Source organism: Vitis riparia, chromosome 1 (genome assembly GCF_004353265.1).
Source record: "Vitis riparia cultivar Riparia Gloire de Montpellier isolate 1030 chromosome 1, EGFV_Vit.rip_1.0, whole genome shotgun sequence".
Lineage (NCBI taxonomy): Eukaryota > Viridiplantae > Streptophyta > Magnoliopsida > Vitales > Vitaceae > Vitis > Vitis riparia.
The window spans coordinates 12,212,176-12,237,816 of record NC_048431.1 but is presented as its reverse complement, the minus strand read 5'-3'; the positions used below and the strand labels follow the sequence as shown (position 1 = coordinate 12,237,816).

The window sequence follows — 25,641 nt, the reverse complement described above, 5'->3', positions numbered from 1 at the left end:
CACTCACATAAAGCTAAATAAATGAATACAAGAGAAAGTAATAGCATCACTTCCCCATTGTTTTCCCCACACGTGGGGCCTTTCCTCCCTGTTTCTTTTACATGGGATCGGATCAACCAATTTTACATACACATTTACTACATTTCAAACTGCAGAGACTCTTGCTATGAGTTTGAGTTCAATAAATTTTTCTTTTAGATTTTTTTTTTGTTTTTATTTAATTTTTGAAATAGAACATAAAAGAAAAGCCCATCATAATAAATATTGGAATAAAAACAAAAGTGATGCTCAATCTCCATCTTCTTATTTCATAGTAAGCAAATAAAAGAATTATTTAGTTTGTTTTCTCTTCATCACAATTTGGAAAAACCTACAAAGCCTAGGCCTTGACTCAAAAGCACTTTTCAAAAAATACAGTGGAGTAGCAGTAGCCTAACCGAATTCAGTACTACTATGTATGAATATGCAGTGGAATGGAAGGGAAAAAAAGAGGAAAAAGAAAAGAAAAATGAGAATAAAGTGGGTTGTGCTCTTTTGGGAAGCTTTGTGGATGAACTGTGCATGGGACTTTATTTTGATGGTAAAATACTCCCATCTTTTGTCACCTTGGTGTCCTCTTTTTTACAAAGTCCAACTTGATTTACTGAAAAAGAAATAATTAGGGAGCGCTTACTCCATCCCCTTTTAGAAAGGAAAGTAAGATTTAGGCTTTAGAAACAGTGTGGTGATTAGAATATCAGAAGAGGGCGAGCACAAACAACAAGAAAAATTAAAATGTACTTAGGCAAAAACGTTAAACAGGGATTGCATTGTATTCTATTGAAAAGGTTGTTGGCCGATAAAAGTTGTCCCAGACAAATTGCTTTCCTTTCCGAAAAACAGTGAGACCAAATAGCAATGGAGGACTTTGGTTTGAATATATTCTACCCAAATCATACCTCTCGATTCTAAAATATGACCAAGTGAAATCCATATTAAATATGGAGTAATCATAAATATTTAGTACCATCTCATCACCCATTAAAGTTAAGCCGTTCTAGAAAATCTTTTCTTTTTATCCTTTTGTCATTTTTCTCTTTACTTTTCTTTTATTTCTCCCCTCTTTTTCTTTTTCTTTGTCTTTTCTTTAAAATATGGCTCAAAAGATTGTTTATGGACCCGGGAGAGGGGAGAAGCTAGCTACCCACATTTTTCATAAAACAGACTTTTCCATTTACAAAGTAGGAAAAGGGAGCTGTATTTGAATTTATAGAGAACACACCGGCCCAACAACATAGCCAAACACACCCTACTTTTGGCAGATATTTAAAAATAAAATAAATCATCTTTTTCAATTATTATTATTATTATTATTTTATTTTTTTGGTGTGTGTAAATGTGAGAATACGTACAGGTGCATGGTGAGAGACATAGATGCATGGTGGATGATTTTTTTTTATTATTTTTTATGAGCATGTAATAAATGATACGTAAGAATGATGTAAAAATGAACAAGGGAATTTAATTTGAGGAAAAGATTATTGAATTAAGAATAATAAAAAGTAGAAAATAATTAAGTTGGAGGGTAGGGTGGCCTAGAGCGGAACAAGGAGTCCAAGCTGAGACCAAAAAGGAAGGAGAAGTTATGATAAGGTCATTGAATATTTAGTAGCTAATGATACTCCATTTTCCTTTATGTTTAGGATGAGAGGCCCATGGAAATAGGCCCACGTTTTTTAAAAATTGACACAAAGCCGAAGGGAGCGGAGACACTTGGCGCCCTCTAATTGATGGGTTGGCCGCGGTTTTGCATGATGAAAGCTCATCAAAAGACACGTAAGCCACCCCACATTATCAATCTCTTTGGGAACTTGGGCCTCACTACTCGCTTACCAAATCCCTCCACTTGCATTCTCCCTCTCATTCTTAATCATAACCTAAGCGTTTGTTTTTTATTCTTCTTGCTTGCATTTGGATCCGATAAGAACATTTCTTTTCTTTTTATTTATTTATCATCTAACAATTTCTTTTTTAAAAAAACAAAGAACTTTATTACTTCTACGTCATAAAGGTTATTAGAAATTAAAATATTTTAAAGAAAAAAGGAAAAAGAAAAAGGAGAGGAGGTGGGCAAAACTTATCATACTTATGATGGTTTTAATTTTGATAATAATGGGGATGGCAGGAGAGGTAGACCAGTCAAATTATTCCTTCAAAGTTGAAGGCCTGCATTTGGCCACGGGTGGCCATTAAAGGGTTTTATGAGTTCACTTTGGAAGGGACCCTTGGAGCTACTGCTGGCTGGCTGGCCTGCAGGCTGCTTGCCTTTGGTATAGGAAGATGTAGCCTACTCTTGATTGCTCCAAAGCCATGAATAGCCTGCTCTTCATGATCTCTTTCTCGTGTGTTTAACTGTTTATGTTGCGGTACATGATATATGTGTCGAGAATAAATAAAAGGCGTTGATTCACTGTACAAAATCCAAAATGTTAAGACAATATTCAAGCTCATGATTAGGAGAATTGGCTCCGGGATTGCATGGTTTGAAATCATGTAACCATATCGGACCCCTTTGGGTAAAAAAAAAATATGTGGGTCCGATCACGGCATCACATGCCATTTGTCAGTTACCACTCCACATTGGACCAAAAGCTAGACAAGGGGTCGAGCCAGACAAGGGAGTGCACCAAGGATTAATGACCATCCTCAATCAAAAAGTTGGAAAAATGACAAAATTAAGCCATAATGGGGGAGCTTAGGGTAGGAGGAGAATGGAGAGGAGGGAAGGCCTTTTTCTTTTGAAAATAAGGGCCTTTCCTAGTCACATAGGTGCTGCTTTCTTTGATTTTGGAAAAAAGTATAAACAAAATAAATGGTAAACAAGGTAGCTTTTGCATAGGGTTCCATGGGGGTCGGCCTTTTTCATGGTCATTTTGGCGTTTGATGGCTGCTTGTGGGACAACAATCACCGACCCTTCTTCACTCTCCTTCCTCAATCCTCACTGGCACTACTACTGTTTTGAGTGTTGATGTCCACCATTTTCTGCAACTTCCCCTTTACATGACACGTGTAGATTCCCTCTCCAAAAAGCATGTCTTTCCGCATCATATCCCAAATCATACGTTGCCTATGACTTACATTATACGTACAATCCAATCAATCTAGTACAGGTAGTTTGAGAAAGTAGCTTAGGCTTAGGCTTAGGCCTAGGCTTAGATATATATATGGTGGAACTGTGGAAGCAAGCAGGAAGCTTTGAATGGGGGTGTGTTTTGGCGGGAGGTTTCGCTGTCAGAAAAGAGAGAGATGGGCATTGCAATTTCCTTTGTAATTGTCATCGGCTCCACCATTTCATTGTTTAAAAAGCTGGACAAGATTGCTCATTATCCCTTTCCTTTGCAAGTCAGTTTTCTTTGTCCACATGGACCACGCCCAATCAAACCGTTTTGTTCTGGAATAATTTTCAAGCCTACCTCTAGACTGTGGACTACGGATTATAGTTGGGTTCTTCATTTTGATCGTGACCTTTTCAACCCTAGCTAGCTAACCCTGCTAGTTGTGAAGTGGATTGTAGGTTTCACCTCGTACCCTACATCTTCTTTAGTGCTTCCTTACCTAACAAAAACAAAACAAAACAAAACTTGAAAGGACTTTGCCCAGTAACTCAACATCACCCATCACTAATATCTATCCAAGACTTTTGTAATTTCATTAACAGGCTGTTGATTTGAATGGATCAAAGGAGGGGAGTGGGGTTTTTAAATTAGAGGTCGGCTAGGGTTTAACCCCACATGATGTTTGAAATTGAAATGGTGGAATGCCTGAATTCAACAAATACGATTAATACGGTTAGGTGTGGGTCACTTCACTCTGGCCCCTCCTCCTACAATTGGCTTCAACATATACTTTGACAAATGTTGGATAATCCGCAATGTCCTCTACCCAGCCTACACATAATTTAAACCAGGGTACTTGCTTGCCGGCTTCAACAACTATTTTTCTTTTCCCTAAATTAATTTATTTAGGAAAAAATAAACCCATAATCAACCCCACTAATGCTTGTCACATACTGTTATGCCTCAAATTTGAAATTGGACTTGACTAAAGGTCTATTATTGATTAGATTCCACAAGGATTTGCAGATAAACATATTGCTTATATTTCTATTCAGGTGGCAAGTGATGTGATATCTCACTTTTTACCCTCTTTGTTTAAAAATAAAAATAAAAATAAAAAATCACTAAATATTCACCGTAAATTAAATATTGACATCATTAATTGCCCAAGGTGTAAAACCCAATTGAGAAATAAGAGGTAGTGCACTCCTACCCAAATGATTGAAAAACATATGCCAATTGTGGAAAATTTTAATAGTACAGATATCTAATAGATAAAATAAATTGCTTATGAAAAAAAGAAAGTTGAATTGAAATTTACACAAGCAAAAATGTAAAGAGTGTGATTTGTGTATCAAATTATTGACTATTTGAAGAGTTTTTTGAATGGTAAAATTAGGATTGTAATTTGGCCATATAGTCTATTTTAAAATTTTTTTTAGGACTAAAATTAGAACCGCTAACCTATTTAGCTCATGCTTAATTTTATGTTCAAGTTGTGCCCGGATAAGATTTGAATGGGTTATGATCGAGATTGAATATAAAATATATCAATAAAAAAATATTAAGGTTGACATGGGTACACGTCGTGAGCAAACCATTGAAACCCAAATCTTCTAAATTTATAAATATATTATGTATTATTTGATTTTAATATAAAAAACATAAAAATGATGTAACCTTTTTTACTTTTAATTGTAGTAAAATAGAGTTTTATCATTTTTCTTTAATTGTTAAAATATCTTTGATATTTCAAAATAGTTATTTATGTTAAATTAATAAATAATTATGTATTTTATAACTTTAAGATATTTACCTTGTCTACCTCTAATTTCATAACATAACTTATGTTTTGTTGATTTTAAGATAATTGACTTTTAAATAATTTGCACAAAACCGTCATAATAGAAACTTGAATTGCTCGTGAAATTAGGATGGGTTCTAAATTTCTAAATCAATCTCAAGTTAAGTTTTCATACAAATTCATCATAACACATAAAGAACTTGAATTGGTTGTGGAATTAGTGTAGATCAAGCATTCCTAACCCAATCTCAAGTTATATTGATAGATAGATTAGATAGATTTTGAGTGTGGTAATCTTCTAATCCATCCAAATTATCAAACTATCAAATTTGCAGGCTTCCAGCCCTAGTTAAACTTATTATTTAAACCTCTAACACAAATTTTAAGAATATAAAAATACAAATAAGCATCATAATTTTCAACATCATCCGTTTGACTTTCGAATGAGTAGATTGCCTAAATAAGCAATTTTTTGTCTTATTAAATTTTTAGAAAGATAGAAAATATCCTTATTTGAATGCAAATATTTCAAAAAACTCTTTTTAGATATAAAATCAACAATAAAATAGGAATATTTATTATTATTTTTATTTGTTGACTATTAAAAAGAAAAATCATAAACATACCTAAGAATAACAAAGTATAAAGTTTTATCAAGATTTTCATTGTACAACTATTCTAACTTCCATAACTAGTTTGAAATGTAGCCATCATAATCTTTAACCCTAAAGTTAGGTTTTATTCAAGTTCGTGGAATAAATTGGGCCTAATTTTATTTTTGGCTTCCATGAATATAAATAATTATTTAAACTTGAAAATTTCTTAAATAATGCTAGTTTCAAGTATAAATTTAATTTTAATAAATTAATTTTTAATTAAATCACAAATTTTAAAAACAACCCATTTCCTAAATATATTGATTTAAAACATAGCGGAAAAGTTTGACACTCTTGACAAATTGAAAAGCTTTATATTTTATTTGTTAAGAAGTTTGTAATTTGACTTTGCCTTCTTTTTATTTACCTTATAAACCTACATCAAATTCAAATTAGTTCCTAAAGTAAAAAATCTTCAAATTTTGTCATCGCATTTGTATATGTATCTGTATTTGTATTTGTATTTGAATTTGAATTTAAATTTGAATTAATCTATTTTAGTATGCCAAATAATTTTCCCATTTTTTGGGTGGTTAACATAATAAATGCAAATAGTATATACAATATGGTGCCATTGGATTTTCATAAAAAAAAAAATTAATTTTGTAAAAAAAATTCAAAACGGAAAATAATTATAAAGTGAAAAAAAAAAATTGATAGGAAGGAGCGAAAATTTCAAACATGGGCACCAAAACAAAACATTCAATTTTCAAAGGGCAAATTCACATTTACACTTCCTCGCACTAGGAAGCTGGTAGAAATTGTCAGAGGAGCCTTGGAGCGTGACCTAGAACTGCACATTTCCGCAACCCGCCTCCCTCGCGTGCCCAACACCCACCAATCAAACACAAAACCAAACAGGCACGCGCCAGAGCGTGGCGTGGAGTGTTGAAGAAAACGGTCATGTAAAATTGGTGAGAAAAAGGGGAGGACACCCAAAACGGACATTGAAACGAAATAATTGAAACATGGGTGTGAAAGTTGGTCACGAAGAAACTCATGTTTGTTTTAAAAACAACAAAAACAAAAATAAAACCACACAAAATGAGAATCATACACAGTCCCTTTCCCCACCTCAAGTGTTCATTGGAATATTATATAAAATAAATAGGCACTTTGTGTGGAATGTGGGCATAGTCCACTCCACCATCCATTAATACCCCATCTCGTGGATTTCAGCGTTTATTTTCAAACTTCCCTTCATACCCGCGCAGAAAAGCAAAGAGTCCGTTGATTGCAATAAAATAAACTTATTTCTGTTTTTCAAAAACATAAAAAACAAAAGCAAAACTCCACAGGGAGGAGAGGGAAAAAAAAAGAAAAAAAGAAAAAAAGAAAAAAAGAAGAAGAAGAAGAAAAGATCAGTCTCTCTCACGCACCACTTCCCTTATTCCTCCGTCTCAGAGTCATCTCCACTCGTCTACAGTCCGAGAGTCTGCTTTTGAAGGTTAGGAATATTCAAAATTCTTCAGATCTACGGCTTTCCGGATATATATTTTTTTGCGCATACATACGGAGGAGGGCCGTTTCTCGAATCTCGAAAAAAGGAATTTTTAGGAGCATCATTGATATGATCCAATCATATGATTCAGTACACCCTTATTTGTATACATACTTATTTGTGATTTTTGACTTTGTTTTCTTTGATTTTGTTGCGGCCTTTGATCAATCCAGACCCGAAATTTGGAGAAATCCATGGATCAAAGGTGACTGGAAAAGTTAGGATCCGAGGCAATTCAGCGTGTGGAGGTGTTTACTGTTCCGTTTCAACCAAACAGTGCCTGTAAAGCTGAAAAGGCGATTTATATATTTCAATCTGAAGTCATTTTTCTAGCTTTAGTATGCGAGTTTTATTGATAAAGGGGAGAGGAATAGTGAAGGAAAGAGAATAATGCAAATGAAGAAGAAGGGTAATACTGACGCTCCTCCTAAGCAGAAGGAGCGACACATAGTTACGTGGAGTCAACAGGTGGATTCTTTGTCCTCTGCTTTGGTTTTGAATTTACTTGAAAAGTTTTCGGTCGGATTCTTTGTTTTATTGACGTGGGTTGTGTTGGGTTGCAGGAGGATGACATTCTCCGCGAGCAAATTAGCCTCCATGGAACTGAAAAGTAGAGCTTCTTTCATTTGATTTTGTGCGTGTGTTTTGGTTGGATTGAATGTGGAGTCAAACTGATGGGAGTTTTTGGTTGTGGTCTTTGTGTGCAGTTGGGCGATCATTGCGTCCAAGTTCAAGGATAAAACAACTAGACAGTGTAGAAGAAGGTTAGCACAAGATGACAGTATTGTATTTGTGGGTTGTTCGATTATCCTCTGTTTTCTGAGTTTAATAATCAGTTTACGTTTGGTTTCTCTGATGATGCTATTGCAGATGGTACACTTATTTGAATTCGGATTTCAAGAAAGGAGGATGGTCTCCGGAGGAAGACCTGATCTTATGCGAGGTAAGTCATGAAAGCGTGCATTGCAACATTCTGAATTAGGTTCTACTTTAAGGATATTCAAAAAATTTCTTCACTCTTCGGAAGGAATATGCATTTCTCTTTTGTGGGCTTTAGTTTTGAAAACGAAAACTTTTCTAAATTGATTTTATGTTGTGTGTCTCTCAAAAGTCCAGCACAGACGTCTCTTCTGAGTCTCAATTTTAAGTGGACATTTTGTGATTGGATGAGGCTGTGAATTGTGATCTAACACATGGTGTGCCCTGCAGGCTCAGAAGATCTTTGGTAACCGGTGGACTGAAATAGCAAAGGTGGTTTCAGGCAGGTATACAAACTGTTTTCTTCTTTTTCCTTTTGCTTTTGTATAGTCGGGCATTTGTTATAATAAAGTGATTAATTTGTTTTTTCACTGCTTCTGCAGAACGGATAATGCTGTGAAAAACCGATTCTCGACTTTGTGCAAGAAGAGGGCAAAACATGAAGCCTTGGCAAAAGAGAACAGCACTTCATATATCAATAGCAACAACAAAAGGGCTTTATTTAACAATGTCTTCAATACAGATGGAACAACAGAAGCTGCAGTTTCTCTTAAGAAGATGAGGTACAGGAGAAATAGAATCTGTGGCCATGAATGTCAATTTTCTGTACATGGTGTTTAATAGCAACTCAAAATTGCTGTGTTTCAGGAGGACCCATCTCCCTGATCTTACAGAAAACTGCAATGGTGGAGAAACATTGCTTAGTGAATGTGGAACGACAACAAATCAACAGCCAAGGCCTCCATTTGCGGTATTGGTTCAAAATTTCCACAGTGTTAACAGCTTGCCAGTTCAGCATCATGTTGGCAGCACCAAAGAAGTCTCCAATGATGGTAAATGCCTCAGAAAAAAAATCCCTTGCTAATTTGAACTAACTGATACTTCACAAAAGGAAAATTAGAAAGAAGTGCTGAGAAGAGATACCATTAGTTATTTCAACCAAAACACTGTTGTTCATTTTCTTGTTTTTGTAAATTTTTATTTTTGCTAAATGATTCATTGTTTGTCTACTCAACCAATGGAAAAGTCATATTTGCTCCTCCTTCTGCTCCAACAGCATCACAGAATAACAAGATTCAAGGAACATTTCTCAAGAAGAATGATCCAAAGATAACTGCCTTGATGCAACAAGCAGAATTGCTCAGCTCGCTTGCACTTAAAGTTAATGCAGAGAATACAGACCAGAGCCTTGAAAATGCATGGAAGGTGAGGTTGACCCTATATTTGCTTGAATTTTCAAATATCAACCACCATTTGAGCTTGGCCAGTAATGTCTACAAATGGCTCACTTCCATGGGGTTTGACCCAATGTTTAAAGATTGTAATATTAATCAATCATTTGTATAATCCTCTGTTCCCAACCTGCCTTGAGAATACACATAATAATCTGCAAAGTTGATTTTCGGTCTTAAGATTACCAAGTTTGTGGTCAGCATATGATCAAGAAAGTTGAACACAAGCTGTCACTCTTCATTTTTCTTGTATTGCATGAAGCAATGTGACATTTTTATGCCCAGGGCTCTGAGTAATGTAGTAATATCCAGTTTTCAAAAGAAATATACCATTTACAGTTTGCATATCCTCTAACAATAATCAAATATATATTCAGGTATTCCAAGATTTTCTCAATCAAACCAAAGAAAGCGACATGCTCAGATTCAATATTTCTGAAATGGATTTTCAACTTGAAGATTTCAAAGATTTGGTAGAGGACTTAAGGAGTAGTACTGAGGGAAGTCGGCCATCTTGGAGGTAATAAAAGCAGTGTGGGCTAGTATTCATATTTAAGCAGGTCACATTCATGCAGCATCTAATTGTTGATGCCATCATAGGCAACCTGATTTATATGAGGAGTCTCCAGGCAGCTCTGAATACAGTACAGGATCAACTCTTGTGTCCCAAACAGCAGGCGATAAAACAGAACAAACTCAACCTGAGATATGTGCACTACATCAGGAAATTGGAGTTGGGTTACAAACAATTCCTATGGATCAAAATGGCTTTGAAGAATGTGTTAAGGGGGTTCTTTCGGGTACAACCACAAATCAAGGTAATCAATTTTCATGTTAAATAAAAGTATTTATTAGATGTACTTCTTTTTTTCTTTCACAAACAAGGTAATCAATCTTCATGTTAAATAAAAGTAACTATAAGACTTTTTTCTTATTTTGTATTTGATAGAATCCTAATGTATTTGATTTTGTTAATTAAATTCTTGCAGCAGAGATTTTTCCTTCTTGTGATGAACCAAAAACCAATGATGTAGTTGCTTCTAACTTGTCAAGCACAGAGTTCAGTTCCCCTCTTCAAGTGACCCCACTGTTCAGATCCTTGGCAGCAGGAATTCCTAGCCCAAAATTTTCAGAGAGTGTAAGTTTTCTAATGATTTTGAGTCCACTGATTATCAGGCCACTGTATTAGTAAATGGTAAAAAATTCTGTGATTTCTATTGAAATAATAAATATTGAGGTAAGTCAAATTTGGGAAATATACAACCCCTTTACAAAATCAAGAAAGAGGAAGAACCAACTAACTAACAACTTAAAAACCTAGTAACAGTATCATTTTCTTTCTTTCTTTCCTTTTCCCCCCTTTTTCTTCCTTTCCTTTTTTTTTTTTTTTGTAGTTAAAAACTCTTTAAAGATGACAAGACTCACTAAGTCAATTTGAAAGCACACTTAAGGCAACTAGATAGTATTTTTTATAAAGAAAGAACCAATGGTTGTGATACCTAGAAAAACTGCTTTATTTGAAATGTAGTTGTCGATATCAAGTGTAAAGCTTTGTCCTTATGATTAACAAAATGTCAGTAACATAGATTTAACCAGCTTGATTGTTTTAATGTCCTCCATTTTTTAACCCAGCAATGATTAGATTCAATGAGAAAGAATGATAATTACCTGTCACTTAAGTCTTCCTAGTGGTTAACTGTGTCTAGTAAATTCCAAATTGAGCATTATAAAGACAGGCTTGCATTATGATAGATTGGCAAGAACCTAGGATAGACTTGAACTATAATAGATTGGGGACAGCTTATATTTTATTTGGTTTTTACTTTGTTTGGGGGGGAGGGAGAGGGTTGTCGGAATCGACTGTCAAGGCCATAGAAAAAGCAACAGTAAACTAGCAGTAATTGAAGTAGGTTCCACATTTTCTGACTATTCGTCCGTTAGATATTTTGATGATTATGAAAATGAAACCATTAGTAGTCCACTAGTAGCAAAAGATTGGAGTATAGTTGCAGCAATAGTTAAGTTGTAGGAATTAATTGATTAGCAGAATTCTCAAGTTTAAAATGCTTCATTACATTAAAGCATGAGAAATATTATCTCACATTTCTGCAAAGCTCAAAATGTTCATGAATTATATAAGGTGGATATGGATGGGAATATGAAATAAGCAGAACAGGAAATGACTCTGTTGTTCTAGTACACTGTAAAGAAAAATAAATTAAGGGTGGGGAGAAAACTTAGGACATTTTTAATTTTAAGAAAGTGTAATAAAATGAGGTTTCTCGTAAGTTGAGGAGAATGAGTAGTAGTGGTATGGAGAAGAAAGGGTGGGGAGGGTTAATATATTATATTTTATGTTATGAAAGTAATTAAGTACATAATATACTTCATTATATATTTATCTAACTCACGTGTCTGTGTCCTATTTTTAAGAACTTTCCATCTCATTTTCTGTAACATGTCAACCTCTGTCTGTGCCCATGCAGCATAAGTTGATAGTTCAAATATGAAGTTCTTAAAGAATTGGAGATGTAATGCTAGCACTTCACAATTTAAGCCAACAAATAAATATCTGTAGATCTTATTTTTGAATTGTGTCAGTTTCATATTTTGATCTAGGAAACTAACAGCAGTTTGGTGGTTCAAAGCTAATGTGGCATGCTATTTGTTGAAGCAAACCATGAACTCAGGCTCACAGTAAGCAAGCACAGTCATGACTAGGGCCAGAGAGAACCAGAAAAAGGAAAACCATAGAGACAACACCCCCCCCCCTCCTCTTGTCATGTTGCTGCTGTTCTTGTGTTGTTGTTTCCCATCACATGTGCACTTGTACTCAACTAGCAACATTAACCTTATATTTCACCTTCTTAGTTGTGAAATGAAAATCCAATGGTGCAATCCATGTTACCATGGGTTTCCAGCCCAATGGTTTTAGGCTGTGGCTGGAACTGAAGTCTTCTTTGCTGGAAAGTTCCTTTCCATTTCCTGATTCCAATAGGAAATACATCTTTGTCCCTGAATCTTTGGCTCTGTGGCTATACCTAGCTGTTGACAATGCCAATGATCACACTGGTCTCCCTTCATGAGGCCAAATATGAGTTGGGGCCAAGGAAATCAGGACGTTTAAGGGTTTGAGTTCAAATCAGAAGTAGCCTTCTTCAACGGACAGTACTATGGAAAATTAGACATATTCCCTGCTTCTTGAGGTGTTAAGATAGCTGCAAATCTCATGGGCATATTCAGAAGGAATACGATGGGAGTTGCAGTAATAAATACAAATATATTGTGCTTAGTTATCAATAACAACATGACAAGTGGGTGAGTCATCGTCTCTCAGGCTATGGTATTTAGTCACTCTGTCTCTTGAGTTATGACTGCGCTTGCTCATTCTCATTATTTATAGACAGAAGAGGAAGAGTCTAGACTCTAAGTTTGTGGCTTGGTGCAAAGCACAGAGCATCTCATCAGCTTCCCAGCCCCAATTGAACTGCCATTAGTGTTCTATGGATTGAAGTATGAAATAGATGCTTGTTGGGAAAGGGAAAAAAAGAGTGAAGTGCTTGCATTACATCTCCAATTATTTAAATGACTTCATTTCTTCAAAGGATATCCTTAAGTGTGTGTCATAACTGATATATGTCCATATCCCTATCATGTCAGCTTCTTTTTTGGGTTGTGATATTTATTTTTTAAAATTTTCTGACATCAGCTAAACATTGTTTATGTGCATGTAAAATCAAGGGAAAATAAAATAAAAATAGGACTTCTGTTCATTAATTTTGTTGTGTTAGAACATGTTAGACATTTAATTAAGTTTAAATTGTGGCATGCTAGTATCACATCTTGAACTATTTTTCCCACTAAAATATAAGAAAAAAGTATGTTAGAGAACAATGACTAAATAAGAATTACAAAGCAAGGCCTAGTCTAAGAAGTCCTATTTTTAACAAAAAAAAACCCATGTGAGCTTTGTTTTTGCTCTTCTTCTTCTCTTCTATTTTCCTTTTTATTTTCTTTTCCTTTTTTTTTTTTTTGGTACAGTATGTTTCCTTTTCTTTATATTCTTTATGGTCTGGTTCCCTCGTGTAGTTGGTACTTAACTTGGTTGATCACTTATTAAACATTATTTTCATTTATCTGTAAATGAAACAAACACTATTTTATACATAGCATAACATTATTTTGAAATAAAATTGAAAATGCATGGCATAATATTGTCTTTAAGTTGTAGTATACTTAGCATACCTTTGTCTTTGAAGTAGTAAATAGCAAAGCATGCATATCATATTAATATTTAGACAAGGTTTAAACTTAGTGAACAGGGAAATGCAAGAGCACCTTGGAGAACAGGTTTCATATGCAACCAAGGTTATCTTACTATAAATTCCTGCCCAGTCAATAATGCAGGAAGAAAGAACAATATTGTTAGACCTAGGTAAAAGAACATCAATTAGACCTAGGTAATCATCTTATCTAAAGGTTGGTCAAGGATGTAAACTTAGATGACTGATCAATAGCCAGTAAAGCTCTGTTCCTCCTCCCTCATGGCAATTCTTACTTGTTACATGTTATTCCCATCATTAAGTCGGTAACAAGTGTATTCAAAGGTAGGCCAAAATATTTTAAGGCTTTGTTTGGAGAACAAAAAGTGCCTGGGAAAAGGAAAAGAAGTAGAAAGGAATAAAAAATTTCTTGTTTGGTGGTTGTATTGTGGAAAACACAAAGAAAAATCAAATATAACAAAAATAATTTAGAATTATGCATTTTCAAATTTTTCATTCTTTATAAAGGAGAAATTTGGGTAAGCACGAGAGAAAATTTTATTATATTTATTCCTTCTAAAAAAATAAAATAATTGTCCTTCGCACTTTCCCTCTCTTTAAGTATTCAAGATCAAAATGAAGTCTAATAATAAGTAGGGGAACACATTTTGTAACATGGAAAAATATTTTAATTTAATTATTTCTCTTGCTTTAGCAAATATATTAATTTGAAATTTTGATACAGTACTAACTATGTACTCTTGATGAATTGTTCAGGAGAGGAACTTCCTACTGAGAGCACTTGGAATGGAGTCCCCTACCCCTAATCCAAGCAGTAACCCTTCACAACCACCACCTTGCAAAAGGGCCCTCCTCCAAAGTCTATAACCAATCTCTCTGATCCATCATCTCACAGACAGAATTTTTGAGTGTCTACAACCAGTATAACTTCTTTCTTTGATGCAACTTAGCATATGTTGAGTTCCCATCTCCTCTGTGTTCAGTTTCCTAGGATCACACAGCCATGCCGACCTGACTTTTAACAGAGGCATACTGAGATCTGCATTCCAATACCTGGGATCTAGCATGCTGTGGAGCATACTTCAGCAGATCTAACATTGTGTTCCGTGTTCTTCTTCTTCTTTATTAGAAGAATTACTACCCCTAATACTCACATTAATACCGGTGTGCTCGTTAATGTGTGTGTCATTCTTTTGTTTATCTTCTGATGGGATTCAGTTTCCAGTATTCTTTTCCCTTTTTCATCCGGCTTCTTGATTTGTCAGCTGTACAGAACTTGCAGTATAATACCCTAGTCTTTCAGAGTGTAATTATACAACGGCACCTCGCCTATATTATTAAGAAAAAAAAAGAACGAGAGGAAAGAAAAAAAAAAGTAAAGGAGGATCAACCAGTTTACATGGATTCCTATTTGTTGTTTTTTCTGTGTGCAGAAGGTATAGAATAAGTTTTATGGCTTCTCTTTTACTGATTGTAATGTAACTTGCTATGATTTGAGTGGAAAATGGGTTGTGGTTTTGGTGTGCACATGTCTCCTCTTTTTTTTTTATCCTTCTTAGTTTGATGCATCAACAAGCTTAAATACAGAATTGTAAATAAAATGACAGAAATCTGAATCAGAATTTTACAGAGAGGCCAGAACAAGCTAAGCAAGGTAGAAAACTACAATTACCCACTGCCTGCTTTCTGGGAAAGAAAGAGAGAGAGAAGAAGAAAATGCTGAAGAGAGGAAGCCATCTGCAACCATTTTACAGCAATTTCTTCTTCTTCCTCTCAAACTTTCCAAGAGCCACATTGCTGTTCAGAGATTTTTCTCTGTCGATGAAAAGAAGAAGGTAAAGAGGAAAAGAGAGATGAAAAATATATTTACTTACAGAGGATGAAAAACTTTCATGCACTCGTGGTGGATGTTGCATGGGGCACTTGTTTACCCCTCTCTGTCTCAATCTCTGCATCACCCAGAATTTTATCTGGGGACTGTGTTGTGGGGAAGAAGGTTTCTGAGAAGTTTGTTATATGGGGTTGGTCAGACCCATGCTGGTGGTGGAAGACAAGTGTGATTATGGCAAAAGCAAAAGCTAATGGCGAAAAGAGAGAGGGAACCCATACAAATTAAAGTGCACTCATAGTAGGCCACAACTTTCTCAGAGAACCCCCCCTTTGACTATTTCTGATCCCCTGGAGAAGGTTTGACCCTAATAATAAACTAGTCTGGGATGAGGATTCTTCCTAGTAGAGCCCCCATGCTGCGTGCTCTAACCCCAACTCATGGCCCCTTCAACTCAAAGAAGGAAGAACCTGTGCACACTGCACAGCCCAAAGGGTCCATCACGCCAGTCTGTCTTATATGGAAACATAGCAGGGACGATGGTAATAATTCAATGGTATGGGTATTACGTTTCACCTGGAGTGTCTAAAAAGCAACCCCGAAGTGAGATGATGGTGGTGGTTATGAATTATGAATTATGATTGGTCATTGGAGGCCAGCTAGTGAAAGGACACTGGAGCAACCGCCACTTTCTATTCTCAAATTCCCTAAACAGTTTGCTTTCTGTCATTCTTCGATTACTACTACTACTTTAAGAGGTTTTGAATTTTCAAGGTTTTGAATTTTCAAGAGTGGTTTTTCCAAACTTTCACCAAATTTTCCTTGGTCACGAGTGGTACGATCTTAAAGCAGACCTGTTGGGAGGGTTTCTAACCAAGGACCATAAAGAATTATGATTTATGCCACTAAAACCATGTCTTAGGCACCCACAGATGATTCAGGTTGCTCTTCATGTTCAGGCTATCTTTATTTAGATTGACCATAAAATCATAAAAAAGAGGAACGCTGGGGGTGGGGAGAAACCTCCTCGAACAAAAATAAACACATACATAAAAATGCATTATTATTTCGTACCAAAAAATAAAATCACAAATCATTAAAAAAAAAAAATGGCCAAAGCAGTTTGATCAGTAACATGATATGACTTATGAGATGGGCAAATCAAGTGCTGCCGCCAAAGGGAAAAGGGATAATAAGGAGAAGAAAGCCCAATTCTTTCTAATATGCCATCAATACTTCCACCTGCCACAGCAGTGGCTGTCCAAAAATTTCCTAGAACCCCGTGTAAGATTTTCTTAAGCCATGGCATTACAAATTTGTTTTGGTGAAGGACAATCACACCCATCTTATATCCTTCTCAAAGCCTGGATTAAATTCAAAAAATCAACCTAGCTATCACCTAAATATAAGGCTACACAATTACATTCACCAATATCCTGATAATGATCTAAACTTCGAAACATTGAACCTTATGGTTGCAATGATGTTATATGAGGTACAAAAAGTAAAGTAAAAAGATGAATATAAAGTTTATAATCATTAAATCTTCACATGGGCTTTCTTTTCTTGTGCAATCTCTGCCCCCTCTTCCACTTGAGATATATCTGGTATGACAACCCAGAGAAGACCATGGAAACACTTCCCCATTGCTTTGCCGACAGGGGATTGCCACTAAGAAGTGAAGACACCACAATGCTTACAAACTTGCGGGTTGTGGTGATGGTAGTGTTAGTGAGGGAGCCAAATTGGCTTATGGTAAGAAAGATGAAATTCTGTCCCACTGCACCACACAGGCAGAAGAGGAAAATGTCCCATGCTGCTTCTGGATGTTGCTTGCAGAATTGGACTGCCTCAAATCCGCTCCCATGTGGCCATCCAAACATGTAGACCATGTTGTATATGGTACCCCATAAATTCATTCCGAACATTATATCCCATGCACTCGTCTTTGGGTACCTGCACAAGAAGAAACGATGTGATTGGGAAAACTGGTACAGGATGTAACCACATACAGATGGCTGGATGAGGATATGAATTGCCTCAATGAGAAAAGTCATTTTATTGCAAGGCAAGGAGGTATTTGAGACTACGTCGGATCTCAGGAGTTGCAAAGTTGCAACATTGAAGATACTAAAAGGCAATTGAACTGCAAAATTCTCATGCAAAATACAAGGAAAGGAGGTGCAAGGATGCAACATTGAAGATACTGCAAAGTAAATAAATAAATAAATAAATAAATTCAGTTATATGATACCATACAAGGGATGCATTTTTTTTTTGGTTCCTAGTTGCTTTTATTCTAACCATGCAAAAAGAAAGCACTACTAATGTCTTTGGACCCATTAACAACGAGTTAGTTTTCTCAATAATAGTCATTGCAGTACAGCAAAAACTTCAGTAAGAGAATACCTTGCTGTTATTGAATCCTGTGTGGCATTTGTGAATCCATCAAATGCAAGGTTCAAGAAACAGAGCCCATATCCAAGTGGTGCATTTGGGCGTGCCAACTTGCTAATTGTCTTGGAACTAGTCTGAATCAACCCGAGTATGCATGAGAAAAACAAAACTCAAGCAAATTAAAACCAAAAAAACTCCCAATGCTATATTATTTTTTTGTCAGGATGCTCCACCACTGATAACTTATATATATGATCCTCACCTTTAAAAGTGCAAATGAAGATACACCTCCCGCAACAAGAAGAGTACAAACATACTCAGGAATTGTGTATCTAATACCATAGACCAGGGAACCCATCAGCATCACTGAAAAGAGGAAAAATAGCCCATTAATTAAAAATAAAAACCAGTACATATCTAATCTGTATGAACAATTACAAATAAACACAAGTAGGATTTACTGATCTGTCAACTAACTAGTGCAGATTCCAGAATTAAGCTATCTACAACCCCTATCATCCCTAGTTAGTTATCATGAGAACAGGATCCTCATTATTCCTTCTAGTTCTAATGTACTAGCAAGCAACATAACCATTCTCAACTTGTGAATTCTAGAATGTTTTACATTCCTTGCAGTTAATAATTCAATGTCTTTTAAAGAAGCATTGTACACTTTTTCCAGTTTCCAAAATGTTAAATGGAGAAAGAAACTGTAAACTGATGATGTAGGGCCACTTATTTGTTTGATAGGGAGTTCTATGGCATCAAAATAAACATCCATGGACCATAAATTGAATTATGAATGAAATTATAGTATCTAGCATATCTCTAACTATTCTTCTAATGCCATGGAAGCAAAACCATTATAACAGAGATTTTTTCTATCTGTTTTACATTTTGTACTAGAAGTATAAAGGATGTCATCATTCAAAACCTCTTAATAAAGATCATAGGTAACCACTCCTACTTATGATCTAAGTTGAGCAACCACAAAAACACAACACCAAGTCCAAACCCAAACCCCACCAACCAGCTGCACCACCCAGATGGCATGTTAAGGCCTGTCAGGGACATGGAAACTTCATCTAGACTTCCACAGGTATGGAACCTTTATGAAACTGTTACTGCTACATAGCAAACTATGCTACCTAAACTCCAAGATGAAAATTCCCTACAATAACCTTATTTTCATTTTGATTATGCTAAAGTAATCACCTTAAAAAGTCATTTTGCCTACCAAAAAAATAAAGGAATTCTAAACATACCAGATGATTGCACCAGTACAAGAAACAACATTGCAGTCAAAAAACCTTAACCAACCATGCTTCATGGGAAAGATGCTTGTGCCAGTGAAGTTATGTATAGATTAGAAACTCATTTCTCACCTGGAATCATTTTTGAGGATTTCGCCAGGACCTGCCATAAAAAAGATCAGGGTTAGGAATTCACATCTATTTCAGTCCTTGAGCATTTCACTCATTAAATAATGTAGTTCTCCATTTATGATCCAAAACATGTTAAGGAGTAGACGAAAAATTACTGCATCTGACCAGTATTCAAGATTTCAAATTAATGGACCCCACCTATGACTGAAAAACATTGGGTATACCAACAAGAATGCAGAATAAATGTATGCAACTCCAAGGATGGTTTTAAGTAATATGATACGATCCACCATTGCTGCTTCATCAAGAGAAAATGATTTTATTCATGTCTACTTATCTGTAATGAAAAGTTCAATTTATAATGTAACAGTCACTACTTTCATTCATCAAAAGAACATCATTGAATTATGTTTACCTTATTTAATTTTTTTTTACAAAAAAGTTAAACCTATAAGGTAATAGAGTTATATTCAATTGACTAAAACCTGTAGAGAAATTTTAGATCATATGATGTATATTGATCTATCAGTTTCACTCAAAATGTTAAGTTCATAGGTAGGGTAACCATGCATGTCATGCCAACTTGGGCTAAAGCCATAGCATCCTGCCTCACAAGCACAATGACTTGGGAAATAAATGAGCAATGAGGTTCAAACTAATGACTTCCCAAGCCAGGTTCTCATACCATGTTAAGCCATAATTTCCTCCAAAAGCTTGAGCTATTGGTTAATAGGTTAACTATGTGTGTCATGCCAACTTGCTTGGGCTAAAGCCCTAACAATACAAGAAGAAACTTTGAAGGCCTCAGATATTTTTAGAATCATATTAAAGTTATAACCCTGAAAATTTTGGTATCAATCATTATCAAATATTTGAGAAATAAATTTTCCATGGTTATTGGATATTAGTCGGAATCCTTGTGTAGAATATATGATAATTACATCGATATTGAACTTCTGGTTCTCACATGAGATATCATCATCAAGTCATGGCTTCGTGCTTTTATCACAGGAAAGCTAGTACTTTCAACATCCTTATATTTTCCCCATTAAGAATCATCCTAGGTTATGCACCACCATATTTATCCAGGATACTCGGTAAGGCGACTGAATGTTTGAGTGATACTCCCTACTATTGCCTAAATGCAAGAGGGCATCATGCGATATACTTTGAGATGACTTTTGGACAAACTAATGTGGTAAGAAGCTGGTACAGAAATATGAGGAGAGCTTGTCAAAAACAAAGGTAGTAAGTAGTAACATGCCTGTGCTGGGTAACTTATATACTTTAGAGCTTCTATCCCCATGGTTGGACCAATTGTATTTGTAATGCCAGCACTCCAGTAACTCCACCAAGGAGCACCTCCAGAACTGCTTCGGGACCAGAGCTTTATCACTGAGGAATAAGCACCATAAAATGAAAACTGAGCTCCATTATCTATTCTCTCAACTGGTCCAAGTAGAAGAAAAATAAAAACAAGGGACTCACTTATAAATGACCACACTAAGCAAACTACATTCTGGGCCAAGTTCAGGAATGCAAGATGTTCAAATCTCTTCTGATCAGCGCCAAATCGCTTGGTGGACCTGTTAATTTTAAAATAATAATAATAAATAAATAAAAACCAATCATATTGTGATCATCTGAGCAACGAAAAGAATAACAAAAATTGTTTGTCATGGAAATATAAAAGGACATTACAGTCCAATCACTCTTATGTAAAGAGCTTCCATTTAAGCCATCCTTTTGACCATAAAATAAAAAATTCCATTGTTTCACAGATTCATGTTAAAATTATTTTCAAAAGTTCAGGTTCTAAGATTGATGATCCACATACCTTAGAAGCAATGCCGCTTGATTACAAGGATGACTACTAATTTATAAGTTCATGGGCATGAATCATACTCTCAATACACTCAGCAGCCCCATGAAATTGTGTACACATATTCAAATAAAAAAAACGAATATATTACATTCAATTATTCTTGGTCCCAATAACCCTCCGAACTGTTCAAAGTGTCGATTAAATGCATTTAGAAATTCATCCAAACTTGAAACAACTCCAGTCCTCATAAGTATCAATAAAACAAGATCTGTGCGACTCCAACTCTGTTTGGTTGTGAAAGAAGGTAATATGAATTAAATTAAAATTTCCATATTAGGATTTTTTTTCTCTTTTTTTTTTTCATTATTTTGAGTTTTCTTGTCGTTATACAGCTTTGTTTAGATGATCCCTTCAAAATCTGGAACCAAAACAACACAAACCAGATTCAAACTTCCGATTTTTCCTTTTCTCTTCTTACATTATCAACCCAATCAAAAGAATTGAAAACGAAAAAAACTTACACTGTTTCCTGCAGAACTCCTTGATAAATATACGCCGACCAAATCCCGGTCACGCAGAAAAGCAGCACCGATAACTGGCGGAGTCCGACCCCGTAAGCCTCCATTACAGTCAAATCTCGCCGGAATCAAGAGATCCGGCGGATATGGACAAATCTCAAGCGGGAAATTGAACGGAATACGATCTTAGAGACGAAACGATTGAGAAAATACGAGTCCACCGATATGTCACAGGACTCGTCCCAAGTGGCCGTGTTATAAGACACAGCGGAAAGATGTTTAGTTGTCCACGTGGAAAGAAATGATTGGTTTGATGACACCAACACTCATTCTCATTGGCTGAAGAAACGCGGACACTTGAGGAACTTGTCGAGGGTTTGGGTCATAAGGCAACGTTGAATGGGGGTAACTGTTGGACCATACTATGGGCCCACATCTCAATTTAATTTTCATGGGTCAAGCCCAATCCTAATTCGTGTAGGTTTGAATAGTCTCATCCCCAACCCGGTCCCTATGTCCCTAATTCATGCTTGTTCAAAAGTCCAAACCTTGCCATTGATATTAATCAATTAATTCATATATCGATTTACATAAATTTTAAATTAATATTCTGTATATACCCTTCAAATCTTTAGTTGACCTAAATAATTACTATATGGACACACTGTTAGAAAAAAAAACATATCACATAATGAGTTTTAATTTTGTTAGAAGTAATGTGGTATTATCATGGATAACATAGTTTTTAAGTTTGATTAGCGATGTTAAGGTCATCTATGTTAATTACCATGATTACTTGTGCTTATAAATTTTTGTCCAAACCAAGAAACAAAAGGATGATTTATTAATTTATTTTTTAATTCTTTAAATGTTATTTCCTTTGCTTACCTCTACTTCCATATTGTGTAGCATTACATAACATAGCAAGTAAGTTTAAGGAAGATTGACTTAGCAACTTTAGGCATCTTGAATTGTCTGAGCGACACATAGGTGTTTAGGGTAACTAGTCTTACGGTTTTTGATAGTTATCTAGTGAAGCTATTTAATTGATAGCTTTTGTTCAACACATTAAGTCTCGATACATGAGTTAATATATAAACCAACTTTATGACCTAGTTAGACCGTAAAACAAATGTAGGAACTATGCATTATAATAAGCCAAATGGATTGTCCGGTTTCATTTATAATCCTTAACTAAATTTTAGTTTGGAAGAAACTAAAAATGTGAATTCTTATACACAACTAATATTATGTATAATAATGACTCTAATCAAAACCTTGGACACATTAATACACTACTTATCTATCAAAATATATATAACTTATTCAAGATCTGCAATGAGATTCATAATAAACAATTTCATTAATATGAAAATGTCAAATAGAGTGACTTTCAAGGTATACATTCCCAATATTTCATTGCATTAACTATCCTATTAGAGGAAAGGATGGGCAAAGCCTAGACCTTCCTTTGTTAGAGGAGTGGTTGTTTAACTTGTAGAGTTATCAATCAATTTGGTGAGGCCTTTGTTAGGCTTATCATCTGAATTGATCTTGAGGCCTAGGACCCACTAAACCAACACCCACCAAATTATTTCCCACCCTCTTAACTTTTAAGAGGAAATTATATTATTTTTTATTACACAAACATATAATGTTAATATGTTTACTTTTGGAAAATGCATGTTATGGCATCACATATGTACCTTATCAAACTTTTCGATTGAATAAAGAAAAGGAAAAAAAAAAAAAAAAAAAGAGATTTTGGTATAAAAAATAACATCAACTTACAAAAAAATGGTACCTAACTACAATTATTAGATCATTATAAGGTATAAGGCAAATCAACTTTTATTTTTTAATTGTATGAAAATTTGTATTTAATTATAATTTTCTAGAATTTTGCATTGAAATGACCTCTTTTGGGCAAAAAAAAAAAAATGTTAGATATAGATTTAAAAAAATAGCATTCACTTGCAAGGAAATGATATCGCACTACAAAGCAATAAGATCAATATAAGATACAAAGCAAATCAACTTTTTTTTTTTTTTTAATTGTATGAAAATTTGTGATTGATCACAACTTTTTTAGAACATTGTATCAAAATGGATTTTTTTGGCAAAAAAAAATGCTAAATCTAAGTCATCTTTGAAAATATTGTTTATTCTAACCATCTCAAGACCCCTAAATGTTATGATGATTTTTTTCTTTTTCAAGTGTAAGGACATTTGAAAATATGGCCTCATAAGATATTTATTTTAACTTTTCCTTATCTCATTCCAAGGATGAAAATATCAATTTTTATCGAGGTCATTTGATTTTACAAATATATCAAGATATAGTGGGAAATATTGATGAAAATTTTGATACAAAATATGGGTAAGGAAAAAATTGACCATAACTTATAGCAATATTGAGAAAAACTTAAAAAATGATGTAATAAATAATAATAGACATATGAAGACTATTTTATTGAAAAAAAATTGATAACTGTATGATATAATTTATGATATTCAATAATAATATTCATAATTTGAAAATATATTTTATGAAGAATTGTCTAATTTGGAAGTATTCAATAAGAAATTATGATATATGTATAATTATTATTTTTTATTAAAATGTTATTAATTTTATTTGTTAATTTATATTTATTTTGTATTTAGCTATTATACAAAAAACATGATAATTAAAATCAATTTATTTATGATACTTTTATTCTAATTAATTGATGATATCTATATACACAAAACATATATTAATATATAAAAATTAATTTATAATATATATATATATATATAGATATATATGAGATATTTATATTTAATAATGTTATATATAATGTTTACAATGTAAATATATGTATCAAAATTGGCTATGTAGTACATAGGTCCTCTTCTAAGTGCGAGGTCAAGGGTTCAATCCATGCCTTCAAAATTTACCTTATTGGCTCCCTAAAGGCATGCACTGATAGCGTGTTGGGCATATTGTGGGTGGGTTATCTGGGTCGAGATTTGGGCCATGAATGAAATTTTGAAAAAAAATAAAAAATTCAAAATTGATGACCTAACACTAGCATCGATTTATTGGCACATGACCTAAAATATTGAGAAAGTATTGCCCTATGGTGATAAATCCCCAAAAAAATGCCCATATAATGGAAATTTCTTGCTACCTACTTCATATATCTACTAGAGGTTGTGAATATAAGGGCCTGTTTGTTTAGTGTTTTCAAGAACTGTTTTCTGTTCTTGAAAACAAAAAACACCGAAAACTCGTTTGGTTGAGAGAGTCGTTTTTGTTTTTGTTGTTCCCCGTGTTCTCAAAATGGCACTGTTTAGAGAACAACAAAATGTTGTTTTCCCCGTTTTTTTACTGTTTACAGAACAAAATTAAACAACAAAAAAACAATCTGTTCTCCGTGTTTTTTTTTCTTCCCGTTCTCATCTCTTCTCCAGCACAGTCGCGTCGCCTCTTCTTGATTTTTCCCATTTCTCAGTTTTGATTCAGGGTTCGTGAAATTTAAATCCAATGGCACAATAGCAAAGAGACCCCTAAAACGAATCGGGTTTTGCACAGATTTTCTCGGAAATCAAACGAGGATGGATTTTCCCGGAAATTGAATGGGGCATGGATTTTCTTGGGAATCAAACGGAGGTTGAAAAAAAATAATAATAATGCGATTAGATTAGTACCTGCGAGGATTGAGAGTGGCGGCTGGAGGGCAACTTCAGAAAATGGCTTCTTGATTTAGGGATTTTCCCGGCTGGAGGGCAACTTCAGAAAAGGGCTTCTTGATGCCCGAGTGAGAGAAGAGGGTGACATTTTGAATTTTAATAAAAGAATATGCTATAGATTTAGTAGAGATAAAAAAAAAATTAACAAAAGAACAATTTTTTCTCAACTTAATATAATAGAATATGCTATAATTTTTAATAAAATTAAAGATTAAATAAAAAAATTAATAAAAATGATTTTATTATGTTTGATTTATTTTTTAAAAATATAAAAAATATTTTTATTTTAAAATTAATAAAATAAATAATTTTTTAATTTAAATGAACTATATATCTAAAAATTATATATAAATTTATAATATAAATTACTTGAAGAAAAATTTTATTAATTAAAAAAGAA

At 34.3% G+C, this 25,641-nt stretch overlaps 2 protein-coding genes and 1 long non-coding RNA gene across 5 annotated transcripts; 1 reads left to right on the top strand and 2 right to left on the bottom strand.

Moving 5' to 3' along the window:
- Positions 1-6,877: 6,877 nt before the first annotated feature.
- Positions 6,878-15,077, top strand: LOC117919230 (transcription factor MYB124-like). 2 transcript variants are annotated; one of them, XM_034836371.1, is made up of 13 exons: positions 6,878-7,003; positions 7,231-7,525; positions 7,621-7,667; positions 7,765-7,821; positions 7,928-8,000; positions 8,267-8,322; positions 8,419-8,598; positions 8,684-8,868; positions 9,093-9,241; positions 9,645-9,787; positions 9,868-10,085; positions 10,260-10,405; positions 14,307-15,077. In XM_034836371.1, the coding sequence occupies exons 2-13, from the start codon at positions 7,448-7,450 to the stop codon at positions 14,415-14,417; spliced, it is 1,443 nt and encodes a 480-aa protein (XP_034692262.1). In that variant the 5' UTR covers positions 6,878-7,003; positions 7,231-7,447; the 3' UTR covers positions 14,418-15,077. The 2 variants fall into 2 exon arrangements, with proteins under 2 accessions (XP_034692262.1, XP_034692255.1); XM_034836364.1 differs by having other exon boundaries at positions 6,879-7,003; positions 10,257-10,405.
- Positions 9,419-15,903, bottom strand: LOC117919246. 2 transcript variants are annotated; one of them, XR_004652051.1, is made up of 2 exons: positions 15,425-15,903; positions 9,419-10,382 (listed from the first exon to the last, which is right to left on the bottom strand). It is a non-coding gene; the product is annotated as an uncharacterized LOC117919246 (long non-coding RNA). The 2 variants fall into 2 exon arrangements; XR_004652050.1 differs by having other exon boundaries at positions 9,419-9,968; positions 15,425-15,892.
- Positions 15,904-16,590: 687 nt separating this feature from the next.
- LOC117922353 (UDP-galactose/UDP-glucose transporter 3) lies at positions 16,591-21,736 on the bottom strand. Its single transcript, XM_034840484.1, has 7 exons — positions 21,507-21,736; positions 20,649-20,746; positions 20,425-20,555; positions 19,161-19,191; positions 18,038-18,141; positions 17,788-17,909; positions 16,591-17,334 (listed from the first exon to the last, which is right to left on the bottom strand). The coding sequence occupies exons 1-7, from the start codon at positions 21,608-21,610 to the stop codon at positions 16,926-16,928; spliced, it is 999 nt and encodes a 332-aa protein (XP_034696375.1). The 5' UTR covers positions 21,611-21,736; the 3' UTR covers positions 16,591-16,925.
- Between the last annotated feature and the right edge of the window lie 3,905 nt (positions 21,737-25,641).

Bases quoted from the DNA above. Each gene is read 5' to 3' on its own strand.
- LOC117922353 (XM_034840484.1), bottom strand. From the start codon at position 21,610: ATGGAGGCTTACGGGGTCGGACTCCGCCAGTTATCGGTGCTGCTTTTC. The intron at 20,747-21,506 runs GTAAGTTTTTTT...TAAAATTAACAG, and splicing joins GGAGTTCTGCAGGAAACAGT to GTCCACCAAGCGATTTGGCG. The intron at 17,910-18,037 runs GTGAGGATCATA...GGGTTGATTCAG, and splicing joins CTTCATTTGCACTTTTAAAG to ACTAGTTCCAAGACAATTAG.
- LOC117919230 (XM_034836364.1), top strand. From the start codon at position 7,448: ATGCAAATGAAGAAGAAGGGTAATACTGACGCTCCTCCTAAGCAGAAG. The intron at 7,822-7,927 runs GTTAGCACAAGA...ATGCTATTGCAG, and splicing joins ACTAGACAGTGTAGAAGAAG to ATGGTACACTTATTTGAATT. The intron at 10,086-10,256 runs GTAATCAATTTT...AAATTCTTGCAG, and splicing joins GGGTACAACCACAAATCAAG to CAGAGATTTTTCCTTCTTGT.